The sequence below is a fragment of the Bubalus bubalis genome, chromosome 20 (genome assembly GCF_019923935.1).
Source record: "Bubalus bubalis isolate 160015118507 breed Murrah chromosome 20, NDDB_SH_1, whole genome shotgun sequence".
NCBI lineage: Eukaryota > Metazoa > Chordata > Mammalia > Artiodactyla > Bovidae > Bubalus > Bubalus bubalis.
In genome coordinates, this window is record NC_059176.1 from 976,532 (window position 1) to 990,211 (window position 13,680).

General features: G+C 59.5%; 2 protein-coding genes across 8 annotated transcripts in view; one reads left to right on the plus strand and one right to left on the minus strand.

Moving 5' to 3' along the window:
- Positions 1 to 13,680, plus strand: part of BRF1 (BRF1 RNA polymerase III transcription initiation factor subunit) — a 51,591-nt gene that overhangs the window by 21,962 nt on the left and 15,949 nt on the right. For 5 of the 7 annotated variants that reach the window (XM_044933339.1, XM_044933338.1, XM_044933341.1 and 2 more), the window contains 2 exons: positions 5,833 to 5,864; positions 8,441 to 8,513. The exons of the other annotated variants lie outside the window; for them this stretch is intronic. In XM_044933339.1, coding sequence (XP_044789274.1) covers positions 5,833 to 5,864; positions 8,441 to 8,513 — 105 coding nt within the window. The remainder of the gene's footprint in view (positions 1 to 5,832; positions 5,865 to 8,440; positions 8,514 to 13,680) is intronic. 7 annotated transcript variants of the gene reach the window in all.
- BTBD6 (BTB domain containing 6) lies at positions 9,380 to 11,922 on the minus strand. Its single transcript, XM_025277467.2, has 4 exons — positions 11,471 to 11,922; positions 11,305 to 11,395; positions 11,044 to 11,162; positions 9,380 to 10,880 (listed from the first exon to the last, which is right to left on the minus strand). The coding sequence occupies exons 1-4, from the start codon at positions 11,848 to 11,850 to the stop codon at positions 9,848 to 9,850; spliced, it is 1,623 nt and encodes a 540-aa protein (XP_025133252.2). The 5' UTR covers positions 11,851 to 11,922; the 3' UTR covers positions 9,380 to 9,847.

Below are 13,680 nucleotides of genomic sequence, written 5' to 3' on the forward strand. Positions count from 1 at the left end.
GTCGCGTCTCAGTTTGTGATTTTGCCGTTTTTCTTCTTTGATCTATGTTGCTAGGGGCTCGCCAGTTTTCTTAGTCTTTTTCTTGGTAACGGCTTTGTTGGGATGCAGTCCACATGGTGAATTGTGTAAGTCGCTGGGATTCGGTCACACTCAGGCAGCGTTCAGCCGTCACCACATCAGTGCTAGACCGCCGCTGCGCCTCAGACAGCACTCGGGCCTCGGCAAGCAGCAGCCTGCTTCCTGTTGCTCTCCGTTTGCCTGTCGACTTTCATGCAAACGGGATCCTGTGAGCCGCCCTGGAGCTCCGTGTTTAGCTTGTGAGGCACTGCCAGCCTGTTTTCCAGGTGCTGGACTGTGTTGCGTCCGCACCAGCCATGCAGGATGGCTCCAGCTTCTCTGCAGCCTCACCAGCGCTCTCTCAGTCTTTGCAAAAGAACCACACTTTGGCTTTGTTTATCTGTAGTGTACGTTTATTTTTTATTTCATTGATTTCTGCTTATTCTTTCCTTCTAATTTCTTTAGATTTAATTTGCTGTTTTCCAGCCTCCTTGGGTTCTTAATTTTCATTTTTCTGCTTTTCCTACTGTAAGCATTTGAGACTATAAGCTTCTCTCTGGGCAGGTTAGGTGGCATCGCACTATTTTGGTGTGTTTTGTGATGAGTTCACGATGTTTTCTGATTTCTGCTCTCATCTCTTTAAGGAGACGTTGAGGCATGTTTACGAGCGCGCCACCTGCTTTGGAACCAGTTGTGGGTTCTGGAGCTCTCTGTGTCATCGCTGTCTCGTGTGGTTCCCGTGTGGCCAGGCGGCAGGCACTGACGCGTCCCCTTTCCCCGGGTCTGGGACCTGACTTCCGGCTCAGCGCACCGTCTGTTTTGGTGGCCGTGCCATGGGCACTTCAAAGGAACGCGTATCTGCAGCTGTCGGGCGGAGCGGTCTATAAATGTCCGTTCGGTCAAGTTGGTTAGCTGCGTTCAAATCAGCCTTGCTGGTTTTTCTGTCTCCTTGTTCTAAAGGAAGAGTTTGAAACTCCTGCTGCTGATGGGGACTGACATGCTTTTCCTTTTATCTTGTTGGGTCCTCATTGTATTCTGATGCTGTGTTTTAGAGGGTACAGATTCAGGGTCCTGTGTCTTCCTGGTGGGAGTGACGCCTGCGTGGGTCTCTGTCTCCACGTTTCCCCTTAGGCTCTCCTGTGTCCGGCGTTGGTGCAATGAGACCCACTTTCCTGTGCTGAGGATGCACAAAGTCTGTCTTTTTCCATATTTTAACATTCAGTCCTCGCTGTGTCTAAGGCCTTTTGGTTACAAGCAGCATGTGACTGCCTGTACTGAAGCGGACTCAGGCCCCCTGCCTGCGCGGTAAAGCCCCCCACAGGCTCTGGCAGTGGGGAAGGAAGGGCAGCGGGCGGGCTTCGCGGCCTCCTGTCGGTGGTGATGGGTATCGTCCCGTATCACTGCCGCTTCTGTCTTTGTTTCAGTTTGACTCTGATGTACTTAGATGTGGTTTCTTTGGTACTTGACTAGCTCCTGGAATTTGAGACTTTTGTCTGGGGAGGATCTTGGGAGGTATCTTTTTAAGCACGGTTTCTCCCCCTTCTTACCCTGTTCCCTTTCAGGACTCCAGGGGTTGTGGTTCAGTCGCTCTTTGTGACCCCATGGAGTATGGCAGGCCAGGCTTCCCTGTCCTTCCCTGTCTCCCAGAGTTTGCTCAAACTCATGTCCATTGAGTCGGTGATGCCATCCAACCATCTCACCCTCTTTTTCCCCCTTCTCCTCCTGCCCTCAATCTTTCCCAGCATCAGAGGTTTTTCCAGTGAGTTGTCTCTTCGCATCAGGTGGCAAACGTATTGGAGCTTCAGTATCAATATCAGTCCTTCCAATGAATATTCAGGACTGATTTCCTCTAGGATTGACTGGTATGAACTCTTTGCAGTCCAAGAGACTCTCAAGAATCTTCTCCAGCCCCACAGTTTGAAAGCAGCAATTCTTCGCTCAGCTTTCTGTGTAGTCCAACTCTCACATCCATACATGACTACTGGAAAAACTGTAGCTTTGACTGTACAGACCTTGTTGGCAAACCAGCGTCTCTGCTTTTTAGTATGCTGTCTAGGTTTTGTCGTAGCTTCTCATCCAAGGAGCAAGGACTCCAGTTACACGCACGTTAGACCCTCTCCTCGCGCCTTGGGCTGCGCTTTGTTTTCCATGCTTTCTCTCTCTTTCCTCTCCCTGAATGTTATCCCGCGACGTACCTTGAGTTCGTCCATCCTTTCTTTCGCTGTGTGTCACTGGATGTTAGACCAGTCTATTAACTTCCTAACTATTAACTTCAGGAATTGTTTTTCATTAGATTCTTTTATTAGAGTCCAGTTCTTTGGTAAGATCTTCCATCTCTGGAGTTACATGAAAGTCTTTAATAGTAACTCCAACAGTGGAATCACTGAGGGATCTGCTTTTGTTGTCTGAGTTTTCTTTTGGTTTTGGAGATCTGCTTCTGTCTGTTATCACACTTATGTGTGCGTTAGTTGCTGAGTATTGTCTGACTCTTTGTGACCCCATGGACTGTAGCCCACCAGGCTCCTACGTCCATGGAATCCTCCAGGCAAGAATACTGGAGTGGGTAGCCATTCCCTTCTCCTGGGGATCTTCCCAACCCAGGGATCAAATGCAGGTCTCCTGCATTGCAGGTGGATTCTGTACCGTCTGAGTCACCAGGGAAAAAGTTTTTATAGAGTTGCTGGATATAGTATTTGAAAACTCGTGGCAGCTGTGGGTATTTCTCGCCCAGAAGGGCTGTCGTTTGCTCTGGCAGGCAGAGAGCCAGGGCCACCTGTCTGGGCCTCACTGTGCGTCTCCGGGTGCTTGGTGCAGGACCTGGGCAGGACCCGCTGGGGCCATCGCGGGGGTCTCTGCCCGCTCTTGCCCCTGGGAGCTGACTGCTGCTGATGGCATGGAGCCTGTGCGCCCTCGTGCCCATGCGGAGCAGGAGCTGACCAGGCTTGGGGGAGCTGTGTGCGTGGCGTTGGGCCCACTTCTTAACAGTTGGGCCCCTCAAGGCTGGCTGCCTTGGAATTCCTGGTGAGACTGTGGGAGCTCCAGGATGCGGCCTGGGCCTTGGCCTCCTGCCCTCAGGGTGACCAGAGCCGGAGCCGGAGCAGGAGCCGCCAGCAGGCCCCGGCCTTTCCAGGTTTCTAGGTTCGTGCCCTTGGGTGCCCTTGGGTGCGGCTCCTGGTTGCTTCCCTGTGCTTTCCAAGAGCTGCTTGCACTTTATCTGGCTTTTAGGCCTGCTCTTCACAGCACGGCCACTCTCCTGTTTCATTGTGGCTGGAAGTGAAGTTGCCAAAGCAGACTGCTGCTTCCCACTCCCCCACCGCCAGCTGGTGTCTGGGCGCCGCTGGCCCTTGCTGCACTCTCCCGGATGACTTCTGGGCTTCCCGCAGGGCCGGGCGTCGCCGCCGGGCAGCGCTGGTGTGGCAGGACGCAGGGTGCGGCGCCCGGCGGCCTCTGTCCTTGGTAGGCGTGGCTGTGAGCTGCTGCTCTCGGCAGAGCTGAGCGCCGGCTTGGGAGCGCCTGCCCGCCCGTGCCAGCTGCCTGGGGCTGGGCTCACCGAGCAGGGAGCCCGTGGTGGCAGAAGCGGGCCCTGGGGGCTGGGTGGGTGCTGGACAGTCATCCTTTGATGGCACTGCTGCTCAAGGACCACAAATGCCCTTTCGTTTTAACTTGATTAAAAGTTGAATCCCAATTTCCTTTTTAAAACACATACATTCCCGCCCCCCCCATCATTTTATTATGAAAACTGTCAAACACATGGCAAGTTGAGAGGGTTGATAATACAGTGGGAAGCCCCGACCACACCTCGCACACACCCCGCGCACACACCCCGCACACACACCCCGCCTGCGCTCCCCTGCTCCCGCCTGCTGGTCTCCCAGCCTGTCTTCTTGGCATTTTTCAAAGTAAGGTGCAGACATCCGCCTGCTGTCCCCAAGCCCTTCAGCAGGCGGATTATTACCTGACTAGATCCCAGTGTTTGTTTACAGTTCTTCTTTCCTTTTAAGGCAAAATTGGCATGAAACGAAATGCACAAGCCTTAGTTGTGCCCTCGGATGCGTTCTGATGAGCACTCGGGTCTGTGTGACCAGCTCCTCCTCCAGGGAGCAGGGCGGTGCCGGCAGCCCTCCCCGAGGCACCCACGCTCCTGGACCCCCATGGGTTCATTTTGCTTGTTCTGGAATCCCTGCCGGGAAGCACATGTCGCCCATCTCTGGAGTGTGTGGCAGGTGGTCCCTGCTGCTCCCATCTTTGCTCCTGTGCTTGAAGTCCTGTGACTTCACCCCTCTTGGGGCATGTGCGTGGTCGGGCACGGGCTCCACTGCTTGTTGTCCCGAGAGCCGGAATGCCCTCCCGCAGAGCCGCTGTCCCTGCTGTCGGGGTGGGGGCCACTTTGAGCTCCTGTGGGGGCTCTTTGCTTCTCTTCCTGACACACCTGTTCAAACCTTTTTTTGCCCATTTTTGGGGCCTTCACTTTATCTGTATCATTTCAAAAGCAGACTTCATTTAAGACCAGCGTTGGGCCTACGAAGCTGTGCTGAGCGCCATGCCCCCCACCCCACGCAGAGCTTCGCTATTACCTGCTCGCACACAGAGCTCTGTGTTTGGCGGACACACGTTGGTCGTTGCTGTTAGCCGATGTCCACAGCCGCCCTGAGGGCTCACTCTTGGTGGCCACGCTCCTGGGCGTGACCAGTGAGAGAGGCCGCGTGTCCCCCGTGGTGGAGGCATGTAGCCGCTCCCCTCCCCTGAGGACCCCGCTCCCCACCCGCCCACTGCCCAGCCCTTGGTGGCCGCGGGCCTCTGCTGTCCTTCCCTCGCTGTGATATTGTTGGGGCCTGACAGCGCCTGGTCTCTTGGCTGAGTCAGCTTCTTCTGTGGCCACTGATTCCTGCTCGTGTAGTTACTGTGGCCTTCATTTCTTGTGATTTCACTTGTTTTGTTTTCAAAGTTCTCACTAGTGTTGGTCTGCACTGCAGTCTTATCTGTCTCGCTGTGCTCCCTGATGAAGGGCCTGTCTTCAGAGACTGAGAAACAAGGTGCCTTTTATTCAAGGACCTTGGCGGTCATGCTCGGAGCTTGCCACCTGCTGGAATGAGGCTGTGGCTTTGGGGCTTCCGTCCCTCTTTCCCTCTGGACACCCGCTCCGGGCTCTGGTTCAGCATCACCAGATCCTTTCTCAGTTACTTCTCAAAGCCTCAGCATGAATAACACTAAATTCACTTCATTCGACAAGCTGCTTTTCTCAGGGGCTCATGTCTTGTATATAGTTCTGTGTGTGTGGCTGGCTAGGTTTTGACTCGCTTAGGGCATATTCTGATTACTCCTTGCTCGTGTACTGAGAGTGAGGACGGGGCCTATGCCAGAGTCCCCACAGCTGTCCCCTGGGGACCAGGACCGTGGCAGTGCCTGCCGGCCACCCGGGGGTCCCGAGTGTGTGTGTGTCTGCCCCCCTGCCTGGTGCCCAGCAGGCGCTCGGTGGGTGCTCGCGGGGCACAGTCGCGAGTGTGGCCGTGCTCGTGGGGCAGGCAGGGCAGGGCCCGTGCAGATGTGGAGGCTGGCCCGCACAGGTGGTTGTGCTCCGGGGGCCATGTTGTACCCCCCGCCTGCCCCAGCCCCGTCCCCGTCCTGGTGGAGACTCACTGCTCCCCGCAACGTGGCTGCCCACTCTGGATCACCATCCCGTGCGGAGCTTGGATCTACAGCCAGGGTCTGCTTCCCGGGGACCGTCCAGCGGCCGGTGCCCGTGGGCCTGCTGGTTTCTCCTTGACTCCCACGCAGACATGCTTCTCGACCTCAGCGACCTGCTCCAGGTAGATGAACCCCCCCCCACCCCAGCCCTGCTCAGGCCCCACCCGCCCCGGCTGGGAGGTTCCACAGGCGAAGGACGCGGAGGGCCTGGGTCTCGGTTTGGAAACTGGCAAACGGAATGGGTGGGGCGGGGGGGGGTGGCGTCCCAGGGGCTGGGTGTAGAACCACAGGAGAGGCCCAGGTGACCTCTGTCCAAGGCAAGGGACGTTATTCAAAGAACAAAATGGGCTCATACGTGTACATTTAAACAGTGTAACAGCTTATATTAATACTTGCAGTCTATTTAGAGAAACTTGCTTTCTGGGTTCCTCATTTCCAAATGACTGATGGTAATGGCAAGACCACCAACAGGGATACCCGTGTGGATGGGACGCTCATGGGGAGGGGCCACCTCCAGGTTGGGGCCACTGTGGTCTGCACGTGCCCTGGTTATGGCGCTGGGTGAGCTTGGGCTCAGTGGGTATCGCCACTGAGGACTTGGAAAGAAACTAACTTTCCCTAACTGTGTCAGGGAAAGCAGATATGACCGGTGTGAGGACGCACGCAAAGTACCCAGGGATCCCCCCCTCCCAAAGGAAGCTGGCCCAGGGCTGGGCCATCAGCAGTCCCAGGGCGGGCAGACAGACCTGCACTGACGAGACTACCTGTATAAATGGCATTTCTCAGCAGCCCTGCTGAAACGTTCTGGGGTCACCCTGGAAAGAATTCCTGGAACCATGAAAATCCAGTTCTCCACATACTGTGGTCAGGGCAAGTCCACGTGGCCAGGTTTCCTTCCTGGCGTTGCCTCAGGACAGCACTCCGGAAGCACTTGGGCGCCACTTGGAAGGTAGAGGGAGGTGTCCCGGTGCTTCCTGCTTCACACCTCGGGGAGCGGGACAGTCAGAGCTGCGGTGGGAGGTGACGGAGCAGAGCTCCCCTCCCCTGGGCTGGGTCAGGGCCAGCGGGACCCCGTGCATACAGGCTGCATCCACACAGTTCGCACACCTCGGGGAGAGCGGGCCTTGGGCCCTTTGTCCTGAGCAGAACCCAGCCTGAGCACCGGGAAGGTGGGAGGTGGCCTGGCAGCCGTGAGCCCGGCCCTTCCAGGGTGTGAGGCCGGGACAGGCTCAGCATGCTCGGGACATGTGTCTGCACCTAACTGTGGGTGTCGTGCACACACGTTGAGGGAGGTCCTGCCCGGAGAGCTCCCACTGCCCAGGGCTGACCGCTTAGTGGATGTGCAGGAAGGCTCAGGACTCGGTCTATCCTCACTCTCACATGTGCCCAGGTGAGCACCTCCCGGGCTGAGCTCACAGCTGACGGCCGCTGGCAGGAGCCGGGGGCAACTGCTGTGCCCTGAGGATCCTGGGAGGAGGTCTCTTTGTCCCTCCCCACCCCCTCATAGTGAGACGGACCTGGGGCCACCCACAGCCAGCTGCAGACTCAGAAGTTACCCTCAGACAAAGTGTCACTGTCTTGATTTCTAAAGAATACTAATGGCAGTGAGCACCTCTGACACTAACCACACGTTTTACACGCATGTCCTTTTAAAAATTTGATCTTCCACTTGACGGGTGCACTGTTCAGGGTACCGTTTCCTGCAGCACTCAGGCTTCATCTGCCTGGGTTGTGGGACCGGGTGCAGGGCTGTGATGGGCGGGCAGCGTCAGGGACGTGCTGCGGGGAGCGTGGGGATGGACGCCGGCTGGTCAGCCCCGTCCCAGCCCGAGGCAAGGCGGCGGTCAGCAAGGCAAGGACCCGGCAGAGGGACGCACCAACACGCTGGACTCCGGCCTGGGCAGGGTGCCCTCAGGAGGCCCCTCTGGGAGCCACAGCCCTTTGGGTGGGGTCAGACGAGGGCAGAGAGTAGCTGCCAGTGGGGTGAGCAGGGTGGTCTGGGCCTGACTGGTGCCCACAGGGACCCCGATCGCCTCTCCTAAGGGGGCTCAGTGCCCCACTCCAGGCGCCCATGTGTGCTGTCCGCAGGCCCTGTGACGGGAGGCCCACCAGGCCCTCATTCGGCCACCTCAGCACTGTGCCTGGCATCCTCCTGGGGGCTGGCCAAGGGGCCCACAAGCCAGACTTGATCGGGGGAGGGGGCCCTCTAGGGAGTCAGAGCGGAGGGTCAGAGCCAGCGCTCCGCGAGGCCCAGGTCCTGTGGGGGACTGGGGTGGACAGGTGGGAGACAGGGGGCTCTGTCCCCTCAAGCTGGGATGGTGAGACACCCGGCATGGGCCTGGGCAGGGCTTGGCCCTCGAGGGGTGAGCAGGCAGGGCACTCAGGTCTGCAAACCCACCGCCATACCCTGCGGGGACGCAACAAGGATGCCCTGGGGAGCGGATGGAGGGGTGGCCTGGGCCCCACTGTCCCTGCGCCTTGGGCTCTGGAGAATTCTGCTGAGTCAGCTGTCCTGAAGGCAGCTTTCCTTCTCAGCAAAGTCAGCTGCCGCTGAGACCGTGAGTCTTAAAGAACCACCTGGACGAGGGGTGGGGGCGCCCCCAGCTGCCGTGGGGCCGGCAGGGCTGCTCTCTCTGATGGAGGCACACACGCTGTCCTGCTGCTGAGGGCTGTCCTGAGTCACATTTCTTCACGACAGGTGAACGTTTACGTGCTGGGCAAGACATTCCTCCTCCTGGCGAGAGAGCTCTGCATCAACGCGCCCGCCATAGGTACCGTGGGGCCCGTGGGGCGGGAGGGCGGTACGCGGGACGAGGACCCGCGGGGGGGCCACTGGCGCCTGGAAGCCGCCTCCCATGAAAGCAGAATGCCGCGGTCAGTCCCCAGCAGGTGCGAGTGGGACCCCGGTAACAAGGGGCTCGTGGACGGCAAGGCCCCCGCAGACCGAGCCAGCCTTTCCGTCAGGGTGGGCCTATACGGGAGCTTCACCACGGGGACCGCTCCGTTGCCCACGGGTGTCTAGAAGCACATTTTCTTGGACTAAGGATGTAGCATGCGGAGCCCTGGGGGGTGGGCAGGCGCTGTAGTCCTGCCCCCCACCCCCCAGGATGGTCCCCTGGGGCCGGGGCGGGGGGAGGGTGGTGGGGGCAGAGAGCCACTAGGTCGGGGCAGCCTCCCCTGACGGGCTGCGTCCTTGTGCTGAGGGACACGGCGCATCCCTCTGGGATCAAGCTGAGGTTTTCCAAGGACAAAGCAACTGGCCTGGAGTTGGTGGCCAGGAGCAGAGGCAGGAGGCCCGAGGGGCCTGCCTGAGCCGCAGGCTGCCCGTGCCCCTGAGGCGGCCGGCCCGCTCTCGGGGGCTAGAGCCCCGAGCCCTGCAGAGAACCAACCCCCCTTCCGCCCCCACATCAGAGCCAGATGGGGTGAGTCTGAGCGGCGAGGGACAGTTTGGAAGGTAGACACGACCTGATGCCTTTCTCCAGGGTAGTCTGGCTGCAGTCCAGAAAGCAGACCCTCCTGGGTGGAGGCCCAGCTGCCAGCAGAGGGCACACCCCCGGCAGGTGGGTCCGTGGGACTGCCTGCTGACCTGTTTGTGCAGTCAGGCCCGTGAGACCTGCAGTCATTCATGTGTGTGTGGTTCTCATTTTGTTAAAACTTTATTATGAAAATCCACTTAAATAGGTGAACTACTGGAAGTGACTTTTCCCATTTTGGATTTGAAGATAAGGTCTTAAGCTCAGAACCACTTAGAATCCAAGAGGACAGGAGAGAGGGCAGAGCCCTCAAAGCAGGTGGGAGGCGACACTGAGGGGAACCCGGGGCCTGCCTTGCACCCCCAAACCCGCCCTCCACCTGAGATGCACAACCCACTGTACAGGAGGTGCCTGTGAGGCCGGCCCGAGAGCCACAGCTCAGGGACCAAGGCTCTGGCTGGGGAGGGGAGCGTCCGCGTCACAGCCCAGGCTCTGGCCAACCACACACAGGAGGCAGGCCACGAGGGCGGCCCGGCCAGAGCAGAGCGCCCCCTGCCCCCCTGCACTCTCGGTCCCGTGCTGGCTGCAGACACAGGGCTCAGCCCTCACAGCGTGGCTGGCCCCCGGGCGCCTCAGGCGTAGAAGATGAGCTCGGGGATCTGCCCGCCCTGGACCCCAGTCCCGTTGGTGCTGTCGGAGGAGCACTGGAACTGGAAGGTCACCTTGCCGCACTGCACCTCCGTCATGCCCTCCTGCCCAAAGTAGCTGAGCTCGCTGCCGTCCAGGACAGCGCTGGCCGTGTAGAACGTGTCCTGCTCCACCTGCACGGGGTGTTCAAACCAGACTGAGAAGGTGTTGCTGGAGCCGTCAGAGACGAACTTGGTCAAGTTCTGTGCCAGGACCACCCCGAGCCGTTTGAGTTCGATCTTCACGCTGTACTCGGCTTTCCCAGAGCTAGAGCCGTACAAGCCCAGCCCGGCGACAAAGACTCTCCTGTCCACGGCAAACTGGATGCTGTCGCAGCGCCCGCGGTAGCGCCACTGGTTGCTGCGGTAGGCCGAGGACTGGAAGCGGTGGCACCTCTGGGGCGCGAGGCCCTTCCTCTTGGTCAGGGGGAACTCGAGGAGGGGCTTGTTGGCTGCCGTGTACCACAGGAAGATGTTGTGGGTCTCTTCCAGTGTCAGGATGTCTGACTGGGCGGCGCCGTTGGCAAACTCCTCCAGGGTCATGGTCGGAATCCGGACCAGGTAGAGGGCTGGCCCCAGCACGTGCCTCTTGTTGCGAGGGGTGGCGGGCAGGCCCTGCCTCTTGCACTCGGCCTCCGCCCAGCTCAGGACCGCTTCGAAAACCACAGCCTCCTTGGCGTTGAGGGCCTCCCGCGTGACGATGATCTCCAGCGTCTGCCAGTCAATCTCACAGAAGCCTTCGGACCTCAGGGCCATCTCAGCCTGCGCGTCGATGACCTCCCAGCAGCGCTGGGTCAGCTCGGGCTCCTCAAACAGTCGGCTCTGCGATAGCAGAACACAGGCATTTTTGGCTTCCAGACTCGTCTCCAGAAAGTTGACACAGGCTTTTGCTAAGGCGGGGACAATGTACTTCTTGGCAGCGTAGAGGGTAGCCAGCACCGTGTCAGCTTCCAGGTCAATCTCGTCACTGTACATGTACCTAGGCAGGATGGGGGCAGAGTCATGGGCAGCACCGGGCACCGAGGGCCCAGCAAAGGAGCCCATCTGTCCTTGTGGACTTTCAGGAAGCTCCAGGCAGCCGGCTGGAAGAACCAGACAGCAAGGAACCGCCCCAACCTCCCACCCTCATGCAGTAGACTTACTTCAACAAGATGAGAAAAGCTGCAGGTTCCACGTCGGGGATGTGGATTTCTGACTTGACTTCTGCCAGGTCGCCGTAAAACATGGCATAGAAGACAGAGCTACCCACGGCCAAGACATACTGTGGACGAGAGAGGCAGAGCGCAGCCCTGAGCCCTGGGCCCTCCCTGCCCCCAGCGGCTGCCACACCCAGAAGACGACCGTCCATCCTCAGGAGGCGGCCGGTCGCCTTTGGGAGCGCACAGGGCCGAACCTCTACCAACCTTGTGGGCAGGCACCCTCCGGGCCGCGCCCGGGGGCCCCACGACGAAGTGCACGTCGGCCATGAGCTCGTTGTTGAACATCAGCGCGTTCCTGCAAAGGGCAGAGGCACAGGACACTCGGGCTCGGGCCGCGCGGGCGGGGCGGGGGGGGGGGGCCCGGGCTCACCTCTCGCGCAGGGTCGGGTGGAAGGACTGCCAGTTGGGGCTCTCCGGGTTGTTGTTGTCGGGCGGCGGCGGCGCGGGCGCGGGCGGCGGCGGCGCGGGCAGCGGGGCGCTGGGCCGGCCCTTCCTGCCCGCGGCGGCGGCGGCGGCGGCGGCATTGCTGTTGGCGATGTCCGTGGCGGTGGCGGCGGCCGCGGCCGCGGCGCTGGCGGGCGCGTAGAGCTCCGCGGCCATCTTCGCGGGCAGGGCGGCCTCCGCACGCGGGGGCGGCGCGCCGTGAGCCCTCGCGCCGCGCCGGGGCCTCGGGGGCGGCTCTGCGAGCACCAGGAGCGCGGTGAGGCACTGCGCCACTCGGCCGTGCAGGCAGGCCAGGGGCAGCAGCATGGGGCCGCGGCGGCCGCGCGCGCGGGGTGCCGGCCTGCCCGGGGCGGCGGGCGCTGCTCCCTCGGGCCGCCCCGCCCGCCGGCCGGAGCCTTCAGCCCGCACCGCCGCGGCCACCACCGCGCGTCACGTCGCGCCACGGCCCCGCCCCGCGCGGCCGACGTGCCTGCGGCCCCGCCCCGCCCCGCGCGGCCGACGTGCCTGCGGCCCCGCCCCGCGCGGGCACTCGCTAGACCCGGGCCTTGCGGTCGGGGTTGGGGGTGAGGGCGCCGGCAGGGGCGCCGCTGGTCTGAGCGCGGCCAGTGTCTGCGCAAGACCCAGGGGTGGGGGCCGTGCCCCTACCAGGCCCGCCTTGCGCACAGCCTTGGCGCCTGTGCCGTCCGCTGGACCGCTGGGCGGTCCTGGGCAGGGGCAAGTGCGGGAGGGTCGAGAGGGGCCCCGCGACGACCCAACGGGCCGCCGTCCTGACCGTGCAGTGAGGCGCTGCCTCGCGGGGGGCCTCCAGCCCCTGGTGGTCGGTGATGCGGTGCAGCCCGTCAGCTGCGCTGGGTTCTCTCTGGGCCTCCGCAGAAAAGTCTCTCCGGCTGCTTTGTCCGTTTCTGAATTGGGTGGTTTTGTCATTCCTTAGACTTGCCCGTTCTCTGCCTGTTCTGGAGGTATGCGGGCTTGTTGTTGCTCTTTACTTGCTCAGTCGTGTCCTACTCGTTGCGACCCCACGGACTGCAGCGCCCCAGGCTCCTCTGTCATGGGATTCTCCAGGAAAGAGCCCTGGAGCGGGTTGACATACCCTCCTCAAGGGGATCTTCCCGACCCAGGGATCGAACCCATGTCTCCTGCGTTGCAGGCGGACTCTTTCACCTCAGAGCCACAAGAGAAGTCCGTAATTTGCAGATACGTTCTGTTGTTTTGTACGTTGCATTTTTCACTCTCTCAACGGTTTCCGTTGCTTCACGCAGGGTCTTAGGTTTGTTCAGTCCTGTTTCTGTCTGTTTTCTCTTTTGCTGTCATGGTCAGGAAGTCGTTTGCATTCCAACATCATGCTCGTTCTCTGTTTTCTTCCAGGAGACTGACGGTTTCATGTCCTACGGTTAGGTCTTTAATCCGTTTGAAGCTGATACTTGTATGTGATGTGTAAGGTGGAGGTCCACCTTTTTTCTGTTGTTTATGGGTATCCGATTTTCCCAGCACCATTCGTTGAAGACATGACCCTGCTTCCATTGTGCAGTCTTGACATCCTTATCAGATGCTCTGTGGCACTGTTCGTGTGTATCTGTCTTTGTACCAGCACCATACTGTTCTCCGTTTTATCTTCTGAAATTCTTTCCTGGTGAAGGTAACATTTGTTTTTTCATTACTTTATTACTGCTTTTTACCTATATTTTTTATTTAGAAGAAGTGTTTCCATTTCCCATTTTTTAGTCCTCTTTGCAGCACTTATGTAGTCTGTTGTTGTTGTTGCTGTTTTTCCACACCGGTTGGCAGAAGGGAGCTTAGTTTCCCAACCAGGGATTGAACCCTGCATCCCCCTGCGTTGGAAATACGTAGTCTTAACAACTGGACCACCAAGGAAGTCTCTGGGGGTTTTTTAATTAACTTTCTTTTAAATTTAATACTGTTAATGAACAAAGTATCATTAGTTTACAGTATTGTGTGACTCGGGTATACAGCTCCATGAGGCAGTTTTGTATATGTATATACCCAGTCCAGTACTCTTGCCTGGCAAATCCCAGGGACGGAGGAGCCTGGTGGGCTGCAGTCCATGGGGTCGCTAGGAGTCGGACACGACTGAGCGACTTCACTTTCACGTTTCACTTTCATGCATTGGAGAAGGAA

Coding starts and splice junctions, on each gene's coding strand:
- BTBD6 (XM_025277467.2), bottom strand. CDS start 11,850: ATGCTGCTGCCCCTGGCCTGCCTGCACGGCCGAGTGGCGCAGTGCCTC. Junction 11,396..11,470: donor CACCCGACCCTGCGCGAGAG/GTGAGCCCGGGC, acceptor TGCCCTTTGCAG/GAACGCGCTGATGTTCAACA. Junction 10,881..11,043: donor GCTTTTCTCATCTTGTTGAA/GTAAGTCTACTG, acceptor CATCCTGCCTAG/GTACATGTACAGTGACGAGA.